Source organism: Tupaia chinensis, unplaced genomic scaffold, assembly GCF_000334495.1.
Source record: "Tupaia chinensis unplaced genomic scaffold, TupChi_1.0 Scaffold000654_1, whole genome shotgun sequence".
NCBI classification, from domain to species: domain Eukaryota; kingdom Metazoa; phylum Chordata; class Mammalia; order Scandentia; family Tupaiidae; genus Tupaia; species Tupaia belangeri.
Window position 1 is genome coordinate 329,706 of NW_006160175.1, and position 25,725 is coordinate 355,430.

General features: G+C 35.1%; 1 protein-coding gene across 1 annotated transcript in view; it reads left to right on the top strand.

Annotated features, from left to right (window-relative positions):
* DIAPH3 (diaphanous related formin 3) overlaps positions 1–25,725 on the top strand; it is a 556,802-nt gene that overhangs the window by 161,134 nt on the left and 369,943 nt on the right. The window contains 4 exon segments of the mRNA XM_006159773.3: positions 10,064–10,138; positions 10,221–10,290; positions 16,359–16,495; positions 19,034–19,139. Coding sequence (XP_006159835.1) covers positions 10,064–10,138; positions 10,221–10,290; positions 16,359–16,495; positions 19,034–19,139 — 388 coding nt within the window.

Genomic DNA, 25,725 nt, shown 5'->3' on the forward strand with positions numbered 1-25,725 from the left:
TGATTAGGAAAAAAAACAATCTCAAGAACCGATGAAACTATAAACAAGGAGTTAATATTCTTGTTGGAATTCTGGAAGGAGAGAAGGAAGATGGCACTATTAAAAAGTACATGAAGAATTAATGCAGAAAGAGTTCCGAAATTTGACAAAAGACAAACTACCTGTTCAAGAAACTGCATGAAACATAAAAAAGGTAAACTCCCAAAAATCATACGAAGATGCGTTATTGTCAAATTTCTGGAAACTAACAATAGACAAATTTTGAAAACAGTGAGAAAGAAGACCTATGGGAGAAAACCAGTTCAAACAGCAATGGGCTTCTCATACATCCCAATTAAGTGGGATAGTGTGGACTGGTTCAGGTATGAAAGTACAACAGTGTCTTGCATCAGGAGGTTGGCAGGTAGGCATTGAGACTTGCAGATTAGGAGGTCCCTGAGGGGCATTTGTAAGAGCATCTCTGGGAGAGGCTCATGAGGAAGGTTACTAAATCCATGAAGGCTAGTGAGGTTAGTGTCTAGTCAGGAAGGGGGTAGCAAATGTACTCCCACCCCCACAAGTCAGTTTGGTGGTGATAAAAAAGAAAACAATGGATTTGTATTCTGAGTGGAAGCAGGACTGAGGGAGATTGGGGTGAGAGGGTGTATCTGGTTGAAAGGTTCGTGGAAAGAGTCATTGGAAAGAAGGATATTGAAGATCAAAGAGGGAAATGGGTGCATGGTAGGGGGTTAGACTGATGGTTTGAGGTTAAAAGTGTTGAAAATAAGGGTGTTAGGAAAAGGGGAAAAGGCTCTCAACAGTAATCTTTGTTACACATCAAGAATTTGGAGGAAAAAAAAAACAAGAGCAAAATGGGGATAGGGGGTGGGCTGGACAGTGGCACTATGGTGACACGCACTGTTCTGCAAGTGTGACTCACACAGGTTCTAGCTTTGCACACAGAGACCTTTGTGAGTATGTTGGCACACACATGCCTATGTTCTGGGTCTGGCTGGAGCTGAAATTGAATCTGGATTTTAAACTTTGTTGGGGCTACTGTTTCTCTCTTGTCCCTCTTACTCATGGAAGAAATAAATAACAAACCCGGGAACCAGCAGTTAGCGTAATGGCTATGTCGCTGGACTCCCACATAGTCAACCACGGTTCGCATCCCGGACCCGGTAACTCAGAACTCACACTGGGCGCGTGTGCGTGCGTGCCCAAGATCCCGAGAGGAGAATGGAGGAGAAAGGATTGCGGCGTGACTATCCCCCCTAGGGGGTGATTTCTCGCTTTCGGTCTCTATGTCTCTCTCTCTGACTGGAGAGCGCACGCGCCCTATAGTGAAAACCTCTCCAAAAAAAACCCAAAAAACAAAAAACAAACCCCACAAAGTTAGCAGAGGAAGATAATAAAGATCAGAATTCAGTTAGATCAAAAATAGAAAAGTACAGTAATCAGTGAAGCAAAAAAGACCTGGTATTTTTGAAAATATTAACAAAACTGACAAAGCTGGAATATTGATAAAGTAGAAGACAGGTTACTGTTGTGAATTATCAAAAGATATCATCAACCCTCAAAACTCCTTCAGAGAATGAAGGAATACTATGAACAACTTTAAATGCACAACTTATATGAATAGACCGAGTTTTTGAAAAGTACAAACTGCCACAGTACACCCAAGGTGAAATAAAACATTTGGATGGTCATCTGAGTGTTAAGGAAATTTAATTCCTGATTTATAATATTATTCCCCCAAAATATCTTTAGTTGCTGATGCTCTCATTTGAGAATTCTTCCTCACATTAGAATACCAGTTCTACATGGTCTCCCAGAAAAGAAAAGAGCAGGGAAACACTTAAAATTTACTTTATGAAGTTGGCATTACATGATAGCCAAACCAGATAAAGACAATACCAAAACAAAAGGAAAGCAAACTCCAGTTTTACAGACTAGTGTCTGTCATGAATATAGACACACAAATCTTCACGTAATGCACCATAAGGACAGCTAAAACAAAAATCACGTGATTCTATGAATTGATGCTGGAAAAACATCGACAGAATTCAATATCTGCTTATGATAAAAACTCCAAAAAATAAGAATAGAGGTTGTTATGGCTGAATTGTGAACCCAGAAAGATAAGTTTAAGTTCTCCCTGTCCCACTTGAGGATCTAGCCTTTTTGGAAGTAGTGTCATTGCAATGTAATTATTTGAGACAGTCATTAGAGAATAGAGTGGGCTCTTTACCTAATATGACTGTGTCCTTATAGGAAGAACAAGATGACCCTGAGTCCCTTTTGATGACGGAGGCGTAGGAAAACCAAAGATAGTTTCTCCTGGAAGCTAGAAGGCAAGAAAGGGTTCTCCCTTGAGTCTGAGGAAGCAGCGCCTGTTGACGCATTGATTTTGGACATTTAGCCTCTAGAAGTATGAGGGAATATATTAGGTTGTTAGGAAAGTCGTGATGTAAGTTTTTTGTTTCTGTGCAAAATTGCATCATTACTGTCCTGACAACCCAATGTTTTTTTTTGTTTTAAACTGCCCCCTTGTAAAGAGGGGTGGAAATATTTCTAGGAACTAGAAATGGAAATTTTTTTTGTAATGTGCATGATTGAGTCACTATGCAGTGTGTACTGGATGGGAGATCACATTCTGTGTGTTGTGATGATGCTTAGGGAAGGGATGTAAATTGAGTTACAAAAAAAAAAAGTTTCAGGAAAAAAAATATATATCTATTCAATGACTGCAGTAGGATATGTAGCCCCAGCTAGGTGCTACTTTATAGGATGCGTAAAGTTAGACTTGTGTTCATGGAAATGTGTATGTCACCTGTGTTTGCTATGAGGGTATTTGGATTGATTAGGGTCTTTGGTGATTCAATAAAATGTGGGAGGAAAAAGTATAGAAAGCAAACATAGATACCAGAGACAGTGGGGGAGGAGAATGGGAGATGGCAGAGGGTAAGATAAGAGATAGGGAACCAAGGATGGGGGTAAAAAGCTGAGCATACAGAAAACAAGAAATGGAAGATCATTTGCTGACAATAACATGTGTGCTGATGTGCTTGATTGAGATAATATACAGTGTACTCTGGATGGAAAATCCCATTTTGTATGTTGTAATGATATACAGTGAATGAATGCAAATAAATAAATTGAAATAAAAAAGAATGAATCTTAAAATATTAATGCTGACTGTAACCATCATTATTTTAAAAGTATATATTGTATTGTATATTTTGATAAAGCTTTGAAAAATATAAACCAACTTATAGTAATGAACAAGAGATTAGTGGTGTCAGGGGAGGAATGGGAATATCCCAAAAGGACATAAAAACACTCGTAGAGGTAATCGTTACATTAACTATTTTAATTGTGATAGTTTCATGTATGTAACTCCATATCAAATAGACAAGTCTGTAAGCTTTACATATGTGCATTTACTTTATCAATACTGCTTCAATAAAGCACTTGGAAAAAGGAAAAAACAAAAAACAAGAAACAAAAAACTACCCCCTTGTAGTACGTTGTTGCAGTAACCCTAGGAAACTGACAGGAAAAAAACGTTGACAGAATTCGATGCAGATTCAATATCTACTTATGATGAAAACTTCGAAAAATAAGAATAGAGGTTTCTTGATAAAGAGGTCTATAAAAATCCTTGAGTTAATCCTATCCTAATCCTACACTGTTGTATTTAATGGTGAACGATAGATACTGTCCTTCTAAGATTAAGAATAAGGCATTGATGTCTACTATCTCCACTCTTACTCAACACAGTGCTGGACATTCTGGCCAGAACACTGTGGTAAGACAAGGAAATAAAACGTACACAAATCAGAAAGGAAGGAATAAAACTGTATGTGCAGATGGTATGACTGCTTACATAGGTGATCTCAAGAAACCTACCAAAGAAACTCCACCTAGAATTTATCACTGAGTTCAGCAAGGTTACAGATTTCAAGATAAACATTCAAAAGTCAATTACAATTCTGTGTTTTAACAATGGTCTTGTGGAAAATAAATTGAAAACCCAACATTTATAATTGCTTAAAAATACTTGCAATTATCACGTTACATGTAGCAATGTTATGTTGAAAATAAAATAACGACATAAGACAAAGAAGATCTAAATAAATGAGATGTTTTGTCTCTTTGAGTTAGCAAAGTCAATTTCCTTTGCTTATTCGCTTATTATTTTTTTTTTTTAAAGAGGTTTTTGCCTTTGGACGTGTGTACTCACAAAGAGAAAGCGAGAGACACACACACAGTGAGAGGGAAAGTGAGAAATCACACCCTGGGGGTAACGGCCACACTACAAACCCTTCTCCTCTATTCTCCTCCTGGGATCTTGGACATGCATGCACATACACCTGGCGTGATTTTCCAGCAACCAGTCTGGGGCTCAAACCATGGTCATCCATGTGGGAGTCCAACAACATAACCATTATACCATCTGCTGATCCCTTTCCTTTGCTTATTCTTTCAAGTTGTTTGTAGAACCCAGATCTTTGACATTGTTGAATTGAGATCCTTGTTTTCTTTCTAGGTTGATGGCCATTGTTAGCTTTCAGAACCCATCAGTTCTTTGACTCTTATTTCCTTCTAGAATTTCCCAATAGAGTTGGGTTGCATTCGTGTGCTTTGAGTCTTCTTTTCTTTCCTCTTATTTTTCTAGCCCAACTGAGAAAGTCATTTTTATGACTCATTGGATTAGATTGGGCCCCCTGGATTATTAGGCTAATCTCAGTATTTTAGGATAATCTTAATTAGTAACCTTAATTCTATCTAGAACCTTAATTTCCTCTTTGCTATGTGAGGTAATATATTCATAGGTTCTTAAGCAGGTTAAGATGTGTGTGTCTTCAGGTGGAGAGACGTGAGATTGCTCTGCCTACCATTCATGCCCACTCTTATAATGGTTTCCAATGGTTTCCTGTTGCCCAGCGCATTGTATATAAGGTTTTTCAAGATCAAGTCCTTTCCTGCCTGTTTGGTTTTATCACTAATACAGTTACCTGTGGTGCTCAGCACAGACCATATCTTTTATGTTTAATGTCTTTGTGTGAATTCCCTCCTGCTTAGAAATCTCTCTTCCTTTCTGTTACTTACCCTTCAAGACCTGGGTCAGACATGAGCTGCTTTGAAGTTCCCAGCAGTGGCAAATACTGTACCTCTGTTCCCATAGCACCCTGAGTATAGCATCATAATAAGTTACATTATGGAAATAATTTTATTCAACATTTGTTTTAACCACTAACCTGCAACCCTTTCAAAGGCAGAGAATATATTTTAATTCAATTTTGTATTTCTCACACCTACTGCAGTATCAAGCACACAGTGAGCCCTTAATAAAAGCTGACTGACTTTGTTAATGAGCACTTGAGGTTTAGTAGTAATGAACATCACCCTCTGAACAGCAACCATCATTTCCTAAAGTATGATGAAGAACAGGGACTTCCATATTTGCCATCCTTGGTTCAGTATGGATAAATACCAAATCTGAGCTAGAACTGATATTTCTAGTATGAAGACTGAGAGAGATGCACTAATGCTATGTACGATGTGTTTTTCTCTTTGTCTTTTTCTACATATCTAAAATAAGGACAGAGACCTAGGATCTGCAGACCCAGATGCTATTTCTAAGTGACTGTAGTTTCTCGCTGTATGTCCCTTTCTTTACTTTGGGGTGAGGGAAGAACTTCAAGAGGTTCATGGAAAATATGCATTATGAGAAGCAATATGCACGGATCTAAAAATTTTGCACCAAAATAAACTTGTATTTTAATTACATTTTTGTCAAACTTTCTGAATTTCTCTAATATGTAACAATGGAAGAGGATTCAGTTTTATTCTGAAACTTAACCAAGTGCTCAGTTCTCAGCTTCTGGAACATATAAGATAAGAAATGGTTCCTATCCTAAAGGAGACTGCATCATATAATATTGCGCTTACAATTTGGTAAATTTATCCCAGCTCTGATAATCTGTGATGCATTTGTTTTTTCTCTATCCTAAGAGCATATCTGGGAAGAGAGGTAATAACTTTAAACAAAACAAAGTAAGGGTGGGCAGGTCAGACTGTGGGAAACAGGCTTGACAGTGCTTGGTTCCTTTTGGCCAGGAGGTAAATCTGAGACCTGATTACTTCCTTTATTGCCCTCAAGGTGACTGATTACATTTGCTTCCTATTGCCAACAATATGTCAAAAACCACTTTACACACTTTTGATTTCATCCTGTCTCTGGAAGCAATAACTGAATTCAAAGCATAAGCTGCTTTGAACATTTAAAGGTTATTTGGACATCATCATTCTAGAGACCTCCTCTCTGCCCAACCTCCCTTTTTCTTTTTCTCCCCCTCCCTTCCCAACCCCCAGCTTCTCCTTCCCTCAAAGTTCTGTTACCTTATCACCTCTTTTCTCCAACATTTAGGCTCCTACCAGGAAATGTTAAATGGTAAAATGCTTAGTTCTTTTTGAGGCAATTAAAAGGGATGAGTTTGATACTTCCTGTTACAGAATTTTAAAAGGTAGACATTTCATTCCATTAGTATTTAGTACACTGTTTTTTTTTTCTATTTTAAAGCATTTTTTCCGCAATACAAATGTTGTACTGATCTTTATGTTATTTCTATTCATGAAGAAGACCCATTTGCACAGTGCTTATTCATCAATGAATGCAGTTTATAGTTAAGCCACATAAGGCTTAATGGGACGATGCTGACAGGCATAGAATAGTGCAGATTTTGTTTCCTGAAGATTGATCATGTATAGATCAGTTGATCATTTTTTTTCCAGGTTGCTTCTTACACTGATGATGAGAAATTTTTCACATTTGTAGAAAGCTATGGATTTCAATAAACCTCTGTCAAGACTGCAGACCTCCCTACTCAATATCACTTTTTAACTTGAACATCTTTTCTGGCAGAGATAGGAAGTGCTATTTGTGCTGCTATCTTTAATAATTATATTGTTGAAAATGGTAGGGGTGGGAGTGACAGACTTGAGAGACAGGTTCTTCTGAATGACAAATTGTTAATACAACAGTATGTAGGCCTTGCAAATTTTTAAGGAAATGGTGAGACTGTGTGCATACTTAAATTTTAATATTACCTTTGCTATAAGTACTTTTCTCTTGTTGTGTTAAGTATTATTTTGTTCCTATAGTTATCAAACATCTGAATTCCTTCTCCCTGAACCCTGTCTTACTTTTTTTCTTGTGATATGTTTTATGAAATGTAAAATGTAACCTGCTTATTAGATTACTGTTTCTCACCTCTTTGATTTTATTGTCCTTGAGAAACAAATACCCACAATGAATTAGGATTATAATATCAAGTGATTTATTATAATACTTCTTTATATACAACTTAATTTTTTAAATTAAAAATATATTTTTAGTTCATCTATTTTTTATTATTTTTTATTAGAGAGAAGCAGAACCCCTGGCAGGGTCTCAATGCCCAGATCCACCCCCATCATCAGGCAGCCCCCATCATGGGTATGTGCATGCCACGTTCACTCAGGGAGTTCTCCAGTGCTAACCAGGACCCTCGCCATGTGTGTCAGTCTTGTAGAGCATTATTTTTTATATTGTGCTAATGTTGGCCCCTACATGCAACTTTAATAAGTTTCATTTTATAGAGAATTAGTTTATATATAACATATATGAGTGGATGCCAATTTTAATTTAATGATTCATATTCTGTAGTTTAGAAGAAAGTTAGTGGATCTAAAAATGGTTGAACCTTGACCTGTAGGCCTGACTATTCTAGTAGTTATAATTGTTATGTTAGGGGTGATACATTTTAAATAGCTATGTTGTATTATTTATTACTCAGATCAGGGAACTTACTGATTTACATGAATTGATATGCTTTCTAAATTTTGTGGTGGGTCACAATGTAAGCATATTAAGTGCAACAAAGTCTTTTTGTTATTTTAACATAATTTTAAATTACTTTGTATATTTTGGTGTAAGGCATTTTTATGAATAGTAACTATTCTCCACAATGATTGAAGGCGATCACAATATGAATAATTCCAAACCATTCACATCAGCTTTAGACTATTTTTATAGGCAGATTTTGAATATAGAGAGATTGCTGAAAATTCACTTCAAACAAAATATTGAAGACCCACTGTGAAGGACTAACACAAGAGGATCTGACAAACAGACTCCACGCATCTCAATACCAGCCCAAGTGAAATTCTCAAATTACTCCTTATGTGTTTGATTTCAGGCTTCCCTGCTGTATGTGAAATAGAATAAATACAGAATAGGATGTCAACGAGGCAGTTAAGCGGGATGCTGTAGGTGTTTTCATGAAACATGAAAGCCAGATTTGAAATGCCTATAGGTAATCTGTCTGTTGCTGATAGTAGAGAATAAACCCTTCACTTTTGAAGTGGCATCCTGGTTTGAAAACAGCAACTTGTATTTAACTTTCTTTCTTACCTTAACTGTAATAGCAACACTCTGTCTTTTACAGGGGAGTAACTTTCTGTTTATGTATATATTTGAATTAGTTATTCCGTGGCTTCTGCTGGATAGAAAAGAGATAAGCAAGATAGTCTGACAAGAATACCAATGTAAATGGTAGATTTTTTTTTTTTAAATCAAATTCTGAACATTTACAGGTGGTCATGCTATGTTCACAGAGGCGTGTAAATGAAGATGGATTTGAAATAATATTTGTATGTTTTTGTAAATGCTGGTTTTCATTTTCTCATTTTTATTGAAAATGTTATATTGTGGTCGGGCCTCATAGTGCAGTGCTGAGAGTTGTGCATGGAGGGCCAGATCTCGCATGGCTGACTGTGTTTGAATCCCAGCTCCAGTGGCTTGAAGATTATGTTGGCTATGTGCCTGCATCCGAGAATCCTGGCAGGATGAGAAATGAAGGAGGAAGGATTGCTGCTTGACAGTGCCCTGAGCCTTGCTTCCTTTCCCTCCCATTCTTTATTGCTCCCTCCGTCTGTCTGTCTATCTGCCTCTCTCTCTCTGGTGAGTGCATATGCTCTCTGGCAATTAAAAATATGCAAGTGTTATATTGTAACTTAAATAAGAAAATGGTATTTTTTGATATGTAACTTAAACTTGATTTTTGTTTATAATGTCCTATTTTGATTATTTTGATGAATTTTCTCTTTAGCATTCTATTCAAACACCCCACAAACATACATAAGTGCATACATACACATGTGTACAAAGAAGAATACAGAAATGTTATTTCTTGGCGTATATTTCTAAATTTCCACTGGAAAAAAAGGCACCAATTTCTATTAAGGTAGTGTTTCTATAATCAAGGCAAGTTTTGTCTAGTGGCTAGTTATATATGTCCTAGTTGTATAAAAGTACAGAGATTTGGATCATGGAGCTTATGGAACTGGTGTGATTTGGTTAAGATGGAAATATCACTTGAAAGATAAGGATGGAACTTCTAATTTTTTAAACACTTGGAATTTGAAACTTAAGAAAATTCTGAACAGTTACACTGATACACTTGACTGTGTGGGATAGTCTCTTTATTATTTGGATTAGTTGTGCTTGTAATCTTTTTCTTTAGGTCAGTCTGCATCTTTCCTTCACAGTTTGTTACTTGCACAGTTTTTGCTCTCTCGAATAGTCCAAAATGAGGCTTATCTAGTGGCGTGCTGGTAAATGTTTTATAGTCAGCTCTGAGTAGGTGGGTGGGAGGGGAACTTTGATTGGGAGCATTAACCAGTTTCTGTAGTGTCAATACCTTCCCCACAGCTAATTTCAAGCTACCAACATTAAGTCACTGAACACAGAGCATGAAAGAGAGGGTCCTCATCAGATCTCACAAGTCAGCGCAAGCTGGGTTTAGCATACCCCTGGCTTATCTTTGCCTTTTTTTTGTTTTTCCCCCCTACTAATATGAATCATAAAGGATTCTGTATATGATGCTCTTCTTACATTGCAATTATGATTATGATATGAATATAACAAGTGTACAGTTCCTCTGGGTAAGTAACATTACAATACTTAGGGATATGTAACATTCAATCCAAACTTGAATACTCTCTTAGTATTACTCCCTTTTTTCTTGTTTTTCAGTTGGGTGGAAAGCTTTGGACATGAGGGGCTCGGATTATTACTAGACATTCTGGAAAAATTGATCAGTGGAAAAATGTAAGTATTGGTACTAATTATTTTTAATTAAGCATCATGTCCCATTATAATTCTATCACTGATATCTTTTATGTTAATACAGCCAAGAAAAAGTTGTTAAGAAGAATCAACACAAAGTTATACAATGTCTAAAGGCCTTGATGAATACACAGGTATGTATGTAGATAATTAATATTTCTCATTTATCGATTCTTAGATGAATTAGTAAGAGTTTTATAATGTGTGATTTTCCCTTGCACTGAAGTGATGATATATTATTCTGATGTACTTATCAATCATGAGAGAAAAAATAACAAATAGTATTAAGTTCTAGATCGAACTATCTTGCAAGAGGAGAAGCTTGAGAATGAGTAGATTCTCTTCTGGTGCTTAACGTTTCTCTCTTTCTCTCAATCCTTATATCCCTCCCTCCCTATCTTCCTCCTCCTATTTATCTTCGGTCTTCCTCCTCTCTCACTCCCTTATTGCCTTTTAAAAATTTTTGAAGGTACAAATCAAGTCAGCTTTAACATGCATGATTATTAAATGGTGTCTGCAATAGAGCTGACTCCATGGTGTGGCTGTAACATGCTATTACAGAGATGCTCAACTCCACATGCTGACCATGGTTTGAATCCCTGGTCAGCCTGAAACGTACTGGGCACACATACGAGTGCCCAAGTTGTGGCAGGCTGGAAGAATGGAAGAAGGAAAAAATGACCAGACCCTGTGAAAGGTGCTCCTCTTTCTCACATTACACTGCGTATGCCCACACTATTGTGAATAATGAAAATATTGTAACGTAGTGTGTCTTAATACTTATTATCAAAGAATCAAGTTGGAAAGTCTTAGTTCTTATATTCTAGGAATTGTAGATGTATAATCAAATTAATGAAAAGAGATATGAGCAGGTACTAGAAATAGCAACGATGCTTAACCCAAGTAATATTGAAGTCAGGTATAATATGGAGGATCTGCACAATTTGTATGTTTAAAGAGGCTACATTAGAAGGAAGAAATCATATAAACTATTTACTGAAGTTAGATTTATCTGACAGTGTTTCTTTGTTTGTTTTTATAATGTTAATTCCAGAAATTAGTATTAGGCCATTTCTCAACTCCAGCATGTAAACACATCTACCTCATGATGTGTGAAGTAATGATAGGTGTTCAGGTTGCTGTTAGACAGCAGGGGAGAACATTTTACCTGTGGCGGTGTGATGATTTTTGTTTTATAGCAAAACCATCTGTATATCTCAGATTAATTTTAATTTATAATATTTTTCCTTTTCATTTAAAAATAATTTATAGAGAGCTACACACTTAAAAACTATTACTTAAATTCTATTTTTATTAAATGTAGTAAATATTTATATTTTCCAATCATTTGTATTTTATTGAATTATTTATGTACTTAAGTATTTTCTGGAGCTAAGTTTTCTGTTTTTTATTTTAATTTTTAGGTTTTTTAGAGAGATTTTTTTCTATCCTGTGCACATGCTCGCCAGAGAAATGAATGATAGCCATACTGCAGTCCCTTCTCCATTCTCCTCTCAGGATTTTGGCCATGCACACATTCCTGCCCAGCATGACTTTTAAGCCACTGGGTCCGAAACTCAAACTGCAGTTTACAGTGTAGGAGTCCAGCAATGTAAAAATTACACCATCTGCTGTTCCCTGTATTTCTAACCAATAAAATATTTTTCATCCCTACCTCCTTGAATCTGATAGGGTTTCTTAAGAAAAATATCTGATATGGATATCCTAACTCCTTTTCATAACTGAATTCATTTTTGAGAATTTTTAAACTTTTAATGTATGCACCTGAGATAGAAAGAACACCACAATGGGTCCTGGTTATGCTACAGTTATTTTTCCTCCAATTCTGTATCCTGTCAGGATCCTGGACACTTGCATGCCTGGTGTGAAACTGATGTGTCTGGGACTTGAACCTTTGCTGGCCATGTGGGATCCAGCTTCCTTTGCACAGCACCTAACCACCATACACAGGGCTGACCTGAGAATTAGTGTTTTTGATTTATTGAGTAACTTTTCATATCTCTTTTAAGACAACATGAATAAAGAAATCAGAAATTGCTAATAAGGAGAGTATTTATTTATTTATTTATTGGAGAGATTTTCACTGTAGGGCGCGTGCGCTCGCCAGACAGACAGAGAGAGACATAGAGACAGAAAGCGAGAAATCACCCCCCAGGGAGGATGGTCACGCCGCAATCCCTTCTCCTCCATTCTCCTCTCGGGATCTTGGGCACGCACGCACATGCGCCCGGCGTGAGTTTTAAGCCAACGGGTCCGGGACATGAACTGCGGTCGACTATGTGGGATTCCAGCGACATAGCCATTACGCTAACTGCTGGTTCCCCCTCCAAGTCATATCTTAACTCCCCTTTTCCACTTTGTTAAAAATAGTAGTTAACATATATTGAGACCCTGTTGTGTGACAAGGGCCATACGAAAGCCTTCATGTTTTATCGAATACTTGAAAGCAATGTACCTCATCAATACATAGAAATATTTGAGGAGACCCTTCCTAAAGTAAGAATACAGAAATTGGAAGTTTCATTGATTGAGAGCAGAGAAAAACCAGCAACATTTATCATACCAAAGGACCATGTGGAACATAATTTGAATTTAGGAAGAATGTCATGGTTAAAGTGGTATATAGAAGATACGATAGCTACTTGGTTTGTGACTGAATTAGAGAAGGAATGAATTTTATGTATTATACTTCTAAGTTTTGATTATATGGAACTGTAAAATATAGATAACTTGTATTTGGTATTATTATCTGTGCTTTATTATCACAGTTAGAATAAAAAATTAAGGGACCAGCAGATGGCATAATAGTTATGTTGCTAGACTCCCACGTACTAGTACTTGACCATGGTTAGAGTCCCAGACTCAGTGGCTTAAAAACTCATCCCAGGTGCTTGTCTGTGTGCGCCCAAAATCCCAAGAGGAGAAGGGATTGTGTTATTGCCATACTCCCTGTGAGGTGATTTCTTGTTTTCTGTCTCTCCAGGGAGTGCATAAGCCCTATAGCAGATATGTCTTTTTAAAAAAAAAGAAAACAATTAAATTGCTAATACTTAGTGCTTTTGGGTTATTGGAAAAGGCATGATACATTTTTGCATGAAAAAAACCCCAAAAAATCTGTTAAGACTTTTCCAACAACCCAATATAATATCTTAATTTAGTAATATGTGAAATTTTTGGTAAAGGTTTTACCTTCAAGAATTGTTGATGGTTTTTCCACACTTTATTTTTTCATATATATAAGGGAAATCTGTTAAACCTCTTTATGCTGTCTTTGTCAGAGTTTTTTGGATAATACTGGTTTTGAGAAAAAGTAGTGCCTTATTTGGTACCAGTAATTAATGATATGATGAGCAAATTTGTTAACATCACATGAAAGTGAATTTCTTATAACACTAAAACAGACTAAAATATTTTTAAAATGGAAGATTTTAATTACCTAGGAGGAAGAAAATTAAAGTAAGAATGAAATATTAATCTATTTAAATTGAAAGATTATTAGTAGAAAGGCTTTGTTAACTCTTTGTACAGCTCTGAAGTCTATAGCCAAAGTAAGACTGCTCCTGAAGCCATTCTCCTTACCCATATTGTCTCTGTTGTAGGGATTAACTCACCACGATTACTTGCTTAGCACCAGTATTAACATAGCATGGTTTAAGACACTGGGCATCCTGCCCAGGGATTTAGGATACTAACCTTCCTCTTCCTAAAACATCTTCAAGGGCCCCAAATTCCATCTATTAGGTAATAATAGGCCTTATGTAGAATGCAAATAGAACCTGGCATTGAACTTCAGTTTAGAACAGGCCTACTACCGTATAATCCAGAGTTGGTCCTTGATATTCAGGAAAGATACATCCTTAGACCTTTGAAATTTTGTTTCACCTCTCTAACCTATAATATCCTTTATTAAATGTACTTTAATTCTAGGACTGGTAAGTTAACTATTTCTCACAGTCACAGTTTTTGTTTGTTTTGCTTTGCTTTGTTTTTTAAAATAATGAGACTAATTTCATGTAATAGGTAGCAATTCCGTATTTTGTTATACTGGCCTTTTCCAGTTTTAACAAGAGCACTACAGATTTTTAAATTAGCAAAATCTTAGAATACACTTGTGATAAATCTTTAGGGTCTCTAACCTATAATATCCTTTATTAAATGTACTTTAATTCTAGGACTGGTAAGTTAACTATTTCTCACAGTCACAGTTTTTGTTTGTTTTGCTTTGCTTTGTTTTTTAAAATAATGAGACTAATTTCATGTAATAGGTAGCAATTCCGTATTTTGTTATACTGGCCTTTTCCAGTTTTAACAAGAGCACTACAGATTTTTAAATTAGCAAAATCTTAGAATACACTTGTGATAAATCTTTAGGGTCATAGGATGATGGTCAAATACATGAAATCAGAGAACGCTCTTTTTCTATCCTTCAAACATGGTGGTTTGAAGGTAACTTGTATCACTTGGAGGAAATCAGCTTGAATCACATTGAGTGGCTGGAGTAGTCTTGGGATTCTGATTCCAGAAGAGCAGGTACTGATAGCTAAGGACAGCCAGGTGGGTGGGATATGAAGGAGAAAGCTGGCGGTCAGCTTTATTCAGTCCTCAGGTTTATTAGGACAGAGCTAGCTCTTTAGTACTTAGTAATTATTGACTGATTGACTTTCTGAATTCAGTCTAAGTGGGACTAAGTTGCTGACAATTCCCTGAAAGGATTAGTGAGGCATATCATAGTTTCTGGCTCTACGCTTGCTTTAATTCTTTGTTTCCAGTTCTGAAACAGCCCAGGGCATCATAAAAGCATTTCCTGACTGGTTTAGCTGTTTCTTTGTAAATTTTATCCTATCACCAATAGGACAGAAGAGTCTTTTTGTCATATCCTGGGGCCCTTGGCCTTTTTGCATGTACTTACTTCATGTACCTGTATTCCTTAGATAGTGGCTCAAAGCAAACGTGGCATTTAACAAAGTGTGAAGACTTTTTGCATAAATGTTATATACAAGATAGGGAAGTTATAAATAGGATTTCATAACAACCCAAGCATTTGGATCTAAACTTACTTGTAGTGCCAATTTTACATTTAGGCCTTAGTTCGTGTTTTATAACTGGGAGTAAGGCCCTGTTTTAGTGCTTTGTAGAAACCATAATAAACCAATTTGTCATTCTTTACAAGAATTCCCCAAGAGTCACGACAGGTAAATAGGATTATTTTATTGCCTTTTTTCATCTTCTGTATTTTGATACTTATCTTCCATAGATATTTCATAACTTCTTATCTTCTAATTGGATGTGACATATTGGCAAGAGCAAAAGGCTTTATCCTTATCCCAAATTTGTCCCATCTATTTGTGTTTACAACTCTATTTTCTTCCCGATAATGAATATCATTCTGATTAGAGTACCTGTGCTCATTCTGTCAATTTGTACAGGTATCTCCCAAATCATTCCTTACCTTTTGACTATTTATGAACTAAGTATAAATTATCTAGGCCTGCATTGTGTGATATAGTTACCAACTTTTCCTTTATTCCTAAAGATGGGTCTTTCACCATTTGGTGTGATGGAGCCAGTTTATGAAACTACAGCTGAGTATGATGACATAAGTTTGTTTTGTTTTGTTTGGAAGACAGATTTTTGCTATAGGGTGCATGCACTTGCCAGAGAGACAGACAGTGAGAAATCATCCCCCAGGGGTTTTGGCCACAGTGCATTCCCTTCTTCTCTATTCTCCTCTTGGGATTTTGGGTACATATACACATGTGCCTGGTATGAGTTTAAGCCATCCAGTCTAGGATGCGAACCACGGTCAATAACGTGGGAGTCCAGTGATGTAACCATCATGTCATTGCTGGTCCCATCATGGCTTAAGCTTTAGTCAGTGGTCAAGGAATGGAGAAGTGGAAGTCCAGCTCACAAATTCACTTCTTTATTATTTTGAGGTGAAGAGTTTAAGAAACAGCAAGCATGGAGTGAATTTTTTAGGGTGTTACATATTCTTTATGTTTTCATGCTTCAATAAGTAAGTGTTAATTTAAGAATGTATTATCCTATACAAATCTTTGATAATAAGTAAGTGTTAAGAATGTATTATCCTATACAAATCTTTGAATAACTGCCTTTTCTTTAAGGCACCATTTTTCCAACCACTCTGAACACTTAACCTTTTATTTCCAAAATATTACAGTATGGTTTGGAAAGGATTATGAGTGAAGAGAGAAGTCTTTCCTTATTGGCCAAAGCTATGGACCCCAAGCACCCCAATATGATGACTGATGTGGTTAAACTCCTTTCTGCAGTTTGCATTGTAGGGGAGGAAAGTATGTAAGTGTTCTCATTTTTTTTTCTAATTATGTAATAATTTCACACAGTTTGATTCATTTAATGTATTTTTTCTAATTTAGAATTTACTTTAAATCTTGAGGTATATTCATGTAAATGATTATTTGTATTAGCTGAACAGAAATGTTTGAGTAATAATTATTTCTCTTAACATATTAGTTTTGGGCTAAAATGTTTCTATGAAAAACTGATTTTTCATTCATGTTAGGAGAACTCACTTTATAAGTTAAGTGAGATATAGTGATTGAATGTATAAAATTAAAAAAAATGATACTTTTATATTTGTTTTAGCTGCTAAACCTAAACCGTAAATAAAAAATCTAAATGAATATTGAAAAATATACCAGGGTGTTTTGTTATCTATCCCCCTTCATATAGAATTAGTTCAAACTGTAGCTCATATATATCCCCTTGTGAAGGTAAACATATTGTTTAAAAATTTCCATGTGCAGATATTTAGCATATGTGAAATGGGGACATACAGTGCCTCTCTTTCATGGTGTGGCTTGCTTTGCTCAGCATAAAATCTTCCATATTCATCCATTTCTCTCAAATGTGTCTGCACTCTGTGGCCGAAACTGAAAGACTAGAAGGCATAAAAGCATGAACAGCAACCTCTGACACCTGAGACAGTTTGGGAGCAGGGCGGGAAGTGCGTGTGTGTTTGGGCAAAATCAAGGGGTTGGGGGGAAGAGAAAAACATTTGATGGACAAAAAGATGGAAAATTATCTGTTGATGACAATATTTATGATAATTTCTTTGACCAGAATAATAGGATATTCATGGTGAGAAAATTCATTTTTACTGTTGTAAAGAGTGAATGTAAAAAATTTTAAAAAAAGTATATGTGAGGCAGATTTACAAAATGGTATATGGAATACTTCTTTTCTGTTAGAGTACAAAGTTCTTGACTATAAAGACCATTTTAAAGCATTAAAGACATTAACCAAATTTATTAAGACTGCAACTAAACAACCATTATATATATATTAAAGATAATAATTATAAAGATAAATTTGCTTTCCTTTTAAAGAATAGTGGTGTTTTATTTATAAGGAAGCATTTAAAAATTATTAAAATGCCTTTTCTTTTTTTTTTTTGGAGAGGTTTTTTCGCTATAGGGCTTGTGCGCTCGCCAGACAGAGAAAGACATAGAGACAGAAAGCGAGAAATCACCCCCTAGAGGGGATGGCCACGCTGCAATCCCTTCTCCTCCATTCTCTTCTCGGGATCTTGGGCACGCACGCACACGTGCCTGGTGTGAGTTTTAAGCCACTGGGTCCGGGATGTGAACCACAGTCGACCACGTGGGAGTCCAGCGACATAGCCATTACGCTAACTGCTGGTTCCCAAAATGCCTTTTCAAAGTGATAAAAATGTCAAAACTGAACAACCAAAAGATCTGACAGAAATATTCCTACCCTCTTTAGGTAGTTAGAACACTGTAAGTGGAGTGTCCTGCATTCATTTGAAAGTCAGCCTTGGGAGAGCCTGCTGGAATTGGTGGGATTGAGCTGACTCACTTTGGCCCCAGTTAGAGAGTTTAAGGTCCACTCAGGCCTGGCCTGACTCTTGGCCCCCACTGTGTGCCTACATTGTATATTTATAGTAGATGCTTAGTTTTTCCCAGCGGTAGTCCCAAATGTACAAAGCAAGACACCCAGCTTCTATTATTTTTATGTTTTCTTGACTTCAGATTTGATAACAAAATGATATAAATAACATTTAGATATACAAGCCTGTATCTACAAACTGCAAATTTCTGTATTGTGCTAGATATTGTTACTATAACTTCTTTAGAAGAGGAAATGTAGTTCTTGCATAATTGTATTTTATATTTGAATATTTGTAATACTGTACTATATATTTTTGGCTATTACAACTCCATTTACTTAAACTCAAGAGGCATTAGAGTGTAGTTGTTGAAAGCGTTTAGATATTGATAATTTATAAATAGACTCTGGTTTCAGGTCCTTGCTTCACCATTTAGTAGATGTGCGATCTTGGACAAGTTGCTTGAAGTTTTTCTGCCTTCATTTTCTAATATATGTTATAGGTTAATAATAGTACTACCGTGTAATGAATCCAAGTTTGATTCCAGTTCAAATTTTGTTAAAATGCTCATAATCCCAATATTTAGCATGTTTTATTTTGTATTTAATATAATATAGTAAAATTATACTCTGAGATAGTAAAAAAAAATAGTACTACCTTATACAGTTGTGACGCTTTAAAATGAGTTAATATGTGTATACTGATTCAAATGTTGACTGAGATGTAGTAACATTTTTTTAATGCTCAATAAATAAACATTCTTATTAGGAATAAATGAATTAAAACAACATGCTAAGAATGTACATGGTAGATGTTATGTACTCAGTAGGCTACTTCTAAAATGTTATTGGTTTCTTAGGTGTATTGATTCCTTTAGTATTGCTCCTTTAGTGTGATGATCAATTGTACTATGACATTTGTGTTGTTACTTGCAATTTAATTAATACTTTCAAAATTTTAAATAGCCTTGAAGAAGTTTTAGAAGCTTTAACTTCAGCTGGAGAAGAAAGAAAGATTGACAGATTTTCCTCTATTGTGGAAGGCCTTGGGCACAATTCAGTTCAGCTGCAAGTAGGTTTTATATATATACATCTGTTTTTAAGACATGTCATACATATTGTTTTGTAATTGTTCTGTGACTGGCTTTTATGTAAACACTATATTATGAAACTGTTCATGCTACTTAATATTGCTTTATAGTATTATTTTTAATGAATGTACAGAATTCCAATTTATATTATGTTGTAATTTATCTTGTATATGTGTTTAGGCAAACACCTACAATAACTTACTTAGGTTAGTTATTTAGGAGTTGAATTCTAGATTTATATTTGAAATACATAATCATGTCCTATGAACTGTTCTTTTAGTCTTATTAGTTGAGTTTTATAAAAACTTTTAGACATTTATTTCATGAGAAAAAGTCAGAAAGACAAGGTCTCAACAGAATCCTAGTTCACATTCCACTCCAAGCCTTTCAACCAGTCATGATCACATGCACATGTATGTGCACCTGACATTTACAAGTTGTCCCGGGAATCAAACCTGGATCTCCCTGATGACTTCCAGCATCACAGGGTATCGTGTCACTGCTGTGATACCATGGGCTGGACCTTTTATAATTTTTAAGAAGTTTTGCCAATTATGTTAATTACGACTTGTCTTTAATTTTTGAAACTAAAATGTTGAGCATTTACATGGATAATAATGAAACTCAATTTATAAATATTTTCAGTAATATTCCCCAAAGTCACATTTTGGCTTATGCATTTTTTCCAGACTGAAAACTAATATTTATTTAATTTCTCCTTTTGTGAGAAAGATAGGTTAGGCCAATTTAATTATTTATTTTATATATAGTATTCTAACTTTCCTGAAGGTGCAAAATTGTATAAAAATATTTCTATGGTTATGATAAATTCATATCACATTAGTGACTATCCCTAGAAAACTTTCAACCAAAAATTTGAAGGTTTTTTTTTTTTCTTACTCTCCTACAGAAGATTAAGACTTCAAGAAAATTAAAAAATTCTATTTAAATATTTTATACTCTTTTTTTAACAGTTATACTCAGTTAGAATTTACATATTATTTATGTCTTAGTCTGTTTATGCATTGCTGACAGAAATACTGAGACTGGATGAATTTAAGAGAATAAAAAGTTATTTGACTCACTCTTCTGGGGGTTGGTAAATCCAAAGCTATCACAAAATGGCCAGAGGCAGAACTTTTAGCAGAGCAGAGCGAGGTCTATATCCAGTTAGCCTCATTTCTTCACTGTGTGTATGTATGTGTATGTATGTGTATATATATATATATACACACGCACACACACACACACACCAGAACACACACACACATACATATACACACACACACATATATATATATACATATACACACACAGAGATATATATATATACACACACACACACACACACACATATATATATATATATATATAACCACACACACCCCCACACACCCACACACACACACACATATATACACACACTCACACATAAACACACACACACAGGAACACAGTCATGGGGTCCTGCCCTAACCACCCAATCACTAATCTCTTTCCAAAGACGCCTTTTAACAACATAATCAGATTAAATTTTTACCCCTTTACTCGTATTAAAATGACTGAGCATATGAATTTTGGTGGACACATTCAAGCTACAGCAAATACTTAACCCATTTAAGGTGTTTTTATATATTCATAGAACTGAGTAACCTTCACCACAACTAACTTTAGAGCATTTTTATTACCCTCAAATGAAAGCCCTCACTTTTTAGCTACAACCACATAATTGACCTATTCCCTCTTGCCTGAGCCCACCACTGATTACTTTCTTTTTGTTTAGATTTGCACATGTCAGACATGTCACATAAATGCAGTCATGCAGGTGACTAGAGATGGGGCAGAGGAAGGCTAGTAGGAACATTTTTCTTTTGCAGTTGTAGATGCTATATATGTGACTCAATTCTTGAGAAGATTTTGCAGAGATACATTGCCTCCATTGTAAGTGTATTTTCTGTTATAGTTAGTATTATTATTTTGTGATGACCTATAAACACTAAAATGCACTTTTTTTGTTGCTGTTAATTTTGTTAGAGGGTATGTGTGCTCACCAAAGAAACAGAGAGAGAGAAAGTTAGAAAGCACTACCCCATAGACAGTGGTCATGCCACAGTCCTTCTCCATTTCTCTGAGATTTGGGGCATGCACGCTCCCAGGCCCTGTGTGGTTTTCAAGCCACCAGGTCCAGTCCAGGACTGAAACCACGGAGGTGGCCATGTGCAATGCAAATGCCTCACCCACCGTACTACTAACTGGCCCTACATTACTTTATATATGTTTAAGGAATCATTTTAATGAAAATGTGAAAGTCATCTTAGCCTCATTTAAGCTCGTTTCTTCCTTATTTTTCTGATATGTTCAGTTCTGTGTTCTTGATAAGTATAGATCATGTGAAGAATTGTTCTAAATTCTTATTTTCCCTATAAGACCATTTTTGTTGTGGGTTTTTATTTTTTAATAAAGCCTTCTCATTGTTTTTCAGCCTACTGTGTGAAATAGCTAGTAGGTGTGACAAGCTTAAGAGTAAAAGGTATTTTCCAGAGAGCCAACTTAGGCCATAAAAAAACAAAACAAAACAAAAAAACGTAAAATACATTCTCTTTTCTAGGATTGCTGATTATGCTTTATGTTCTTGGAAATTATCATACAACACTTTAGTAGTATCTAAAAATACTTTTTTCTCAGATGTTTCTGAATTTTCTACGAAGTATATTTTAGAGCTGGCTAGGTATCAATTTTCCCATAAAGCTATTGCTCTTAGTGCCCATTTTATTCCATTAGTGATATAATTTGCATTTATGAAAATGTACTAGTCTAGGCGATATTAGCCAATCACCAAATTAAAAATAAAGCTTGTTTGTTGTTGAATAAAATAGAAACCAATTGTTTGCTTTTAAATGGGAGAAAATAGGAGATAGTACAATAAAAAACCTTTCTATCACAAGGTATATTTATAATGAAGTACTTTTAAAATCAGGAGTTTTAGATTTTCTTGATAGTTTGATCATAATAACAAAGATAATTTGATGCCTATGATTATGATAGAATTGAGCATACTCTTTCCTTCTTTTGCATAGTACAGTAAGATGGAAAAAGTGTACCCGAAATATGCAACTTATTGAAGTTATTAGCATGGCTTATAAACTTATCTGGAAAGAAACTTCAACTGTAAATAAGGTTTAAAATAAGTGTACATTGCTTTGTTTCTTCAGTATATCAGAGTATAAAAAATATTCTGTAAAAAAGATTTCTAAGTATTAATTAGTACTTAATGTCTAGAATTTCCAATGCTTCTAGTTTTCAGAGTCTCTATGCATTGTAGTGGGTTGTCAGAGAAGTCACGATGTATTTCTCTATGCAAAAATGTGCCATGACATTTCTGACGACCTACTTATAATGTAAAATACTTTGCTGATGCTATAGTTTGAGCATTAGAAAGATACACTTCATGTCTCAAATATAACTGCCAAGTTTCAGAATTAGCCAATCAGTTAATTATTCAGTGACTGATAATTCTGTGGTATCTTTTGGAACTGCAATAATGAATGAATTAGACTCCTGTCCTTAAGCTTATACTCAGGAATTTAAATATGACATTTCATATAAAAATTGCAGTACTCATGGTTCAAAAACATGCATGGGAAGAAATCAAAGAAATTACTGATGTTTAGGGATATTGTCTGAATAAATATTTTTAAAAATCCAAGTTTGTTCTTCTTACTTCTCGTTCATATACATTATAGGCTCTTAAGTCCAGCAATTTGTTTTTCTGAGTCTGTACGAGTATATGCAGTTACTTCAAGCTCTCACTTGCCCTCTATCACTGTCATTTTCAGAAAATTCAACTGGAAGTATAAGTAAATGACAGAATTTTACATGTGCTGATGATACGTTTCACTATTTCTGTGGTTATCTTGTAATATAGTCTTTTTGGTTTTTATTCTGAATTAATGCATGTGGATAGAATTTAAAAATCTTTGAAGTTTCTTTATTTGCACTGGAGGTGAACTATTTCTCTGTAAGCATCATTTACTCATTTTAGCTTGATGAATATGAATTTTGATTGCGCAAAGAGAGACAGATCATTTCTGCTCTGGGGTTGGTAAGATGAATAGCAGTCTAAGCTGTATCTTCCAGGCCTAGATAATAAGTATTCATAGACTCTGTTAGAATTTTTATTTAAATGTTTTACTGGTACTTATTTTCAATCTGGATTTACTCCTGAAGCTGATATGTTTATACAATGTAGTGTAGTCATCATTTTACTTGTGAAAACATCTACCTGTTTCTGGGACAAACATGTTGACCTCAGAGTGAACTTTCTAAAGACAATTTACTTTTTGCTGTTGGTTATACTGTTTTCCAAACGTGTTCAGCACAATCATGTAGAAAGCATCTACTTTTTTGATGTGTTTTTTTTTTTTTTAAAAACGAGTTGTTTCTTTTGGATGGATCTCAGATATTGTATCTGAGAATGTTTCTTGAGTTTTTTGCTTAAACTTGTTTGTCCTAAATGGGTCAGAAATCAAAGGTTAAAAACACACAGTGTTTAAGGTTTTTTTTTTTTTTAATATTTGTGTAGAGCATAGTAATAGATAGCGGTAAATTGTGTACTGGTGGAAATTTAGGCATTATTATTCATATATGAAGAAACCTCTATTCTCAAGGGCAAGAGGCTATGTTGCTTATTAAATGATGTAGATAGGGGGATGGTCCTCTGTCTTGCAGTTAATCTTTTTCTACTTGTAATGATTTTCCTTTGATTATTTCCTTTGTTCATGAGATTGTCTTTGACTGACCTCATCCTACATATTGCATATTATTACTTTTCTGTTTATAGTTTATCTAGTTGCTTCCTGGTCTGTATCTTTAGCATCCTAGTTTATGACATTGCTGACATTTGTAATTGTCTTTTTGGATGCTCACTTGCTTGGTCTTAGATTGTCTAGTCTTTGCTGATTTCAGCACTTGTTCTGCATTTTTCATCTATTTCTGCTATTGAGGAAATACTCAACTATCCTAAAATCTAGATGAACACACACCAACATGCTTCTCTAGCTACAAGTTTTGTTAAAAATACATTTCTTCGTGTAAGACCCTTTTTGATAGCAGGGATAAGTTTAACAAGGCGAACTTATGGTACTTACTTTCCAAACCTTATAATCAAGTCCACTGTTCTGTAACATTGAGAGTTAAGTGTGCCTACTTAGGCTTGTTTAAACCAAAGGTCAAGGAGTCCCTTTTTTCTTGTATAATGATGCATTTGGAACAGAATGGAGATAAAACATGTTGACCTCAGAGTGAACTTTCTAAAGACAATTTACTTTTTGCTGTTGGTTATACTGTTTTCCAAACGTGTTCAGCACAATCATGTAGAAAGCATCTACTTTTTTGATGTGTTTTTTTTTTTTTTAAAAACGAGTTGTTTCTTTTGGATGGATCTCAGATATTGTATCTGAGAATGTTTCTTGAGTTTTTTGCTTAAACTTGTTTGTCCTAAATGGGTCAGAAATCAAAGGTTAAAAACACACAGTGTTTAAGTTTTTTTTTTTTAATATTTGTGTAGAGCATAGTAATAGATAGCGGTAAATTGTGTACTGGTGGAAATTTAGGCATTATTATTCATATATGAAGAAACCTCTATTCTCAAGGGCAAGAGGCTATGTTGCTTATTAAATGATGTAGATAGGGGGATGGCCCTCTGTCTTGCAGTTAATCTTTTTCTACTTGTAATGATTTTCCTATGATTATTTCCTTTGTTCATGAGATTGTCTTTGACTGACCTCATCCTACATATTGCATATTATTACTTTTCTGTTTATAGTTTATCTAGTTGCTTCCTGGTCTGTATCTTTAGCATCCTAGTTTATGACATTGCTGACATTTGTAATTGTCTTTTTGGATGCTCACTTGCTTGGTTTTAAATTGTCTAATCTTTGCTGATTTCAGCACTTGTTCTGCATTTTTCATCTATTTCTGCTATTGAGGAAATACTCAACTATCCTAAAATCTAGATGAACACACACCAACATGCTTCTCTAGCTACAAGTTTTGTTAAAAATACATTTCTTCGTGTAAGACCCTTTTTGATAGCAGGGATAAGTGTAACAAGGCGAACTTATGGTACTTACTTTCCAAACCTTATAATCAAGTCCACTGTTCTGTAACACTGAGAGTTGTGTGCTTACTTAAGCTTGTTTAAACCAAAGGTCAAGGAGTCCCTTTTTTCCTGTATAATGATGCATTTGGAACAGAATGGAGATAAAATTTTAATTGTATATTCTGTAACATTGAGAGTTAAGTGTGCCTACTTAGGCTTGTTTAAACCAAAGGTCAAGGAGTCCCTTTTTTCCTGTATAATGATGCATTTGGAACAGAATGGAGATAAAATTTTAATTGTATATTTTTCTGGTTGCATGACAAGGCAAGCATTTTTCCAGTTGGAACAGTAACTCTATTCCTTTGAAAAGGCTATTTTCCTTAAGTCATCAGTGTTTCTATTTTGCGAAATCCGTATCTTATTTCTTTGCATATGACATAGTTGATCACTGTCACTCTCTGTTAAGT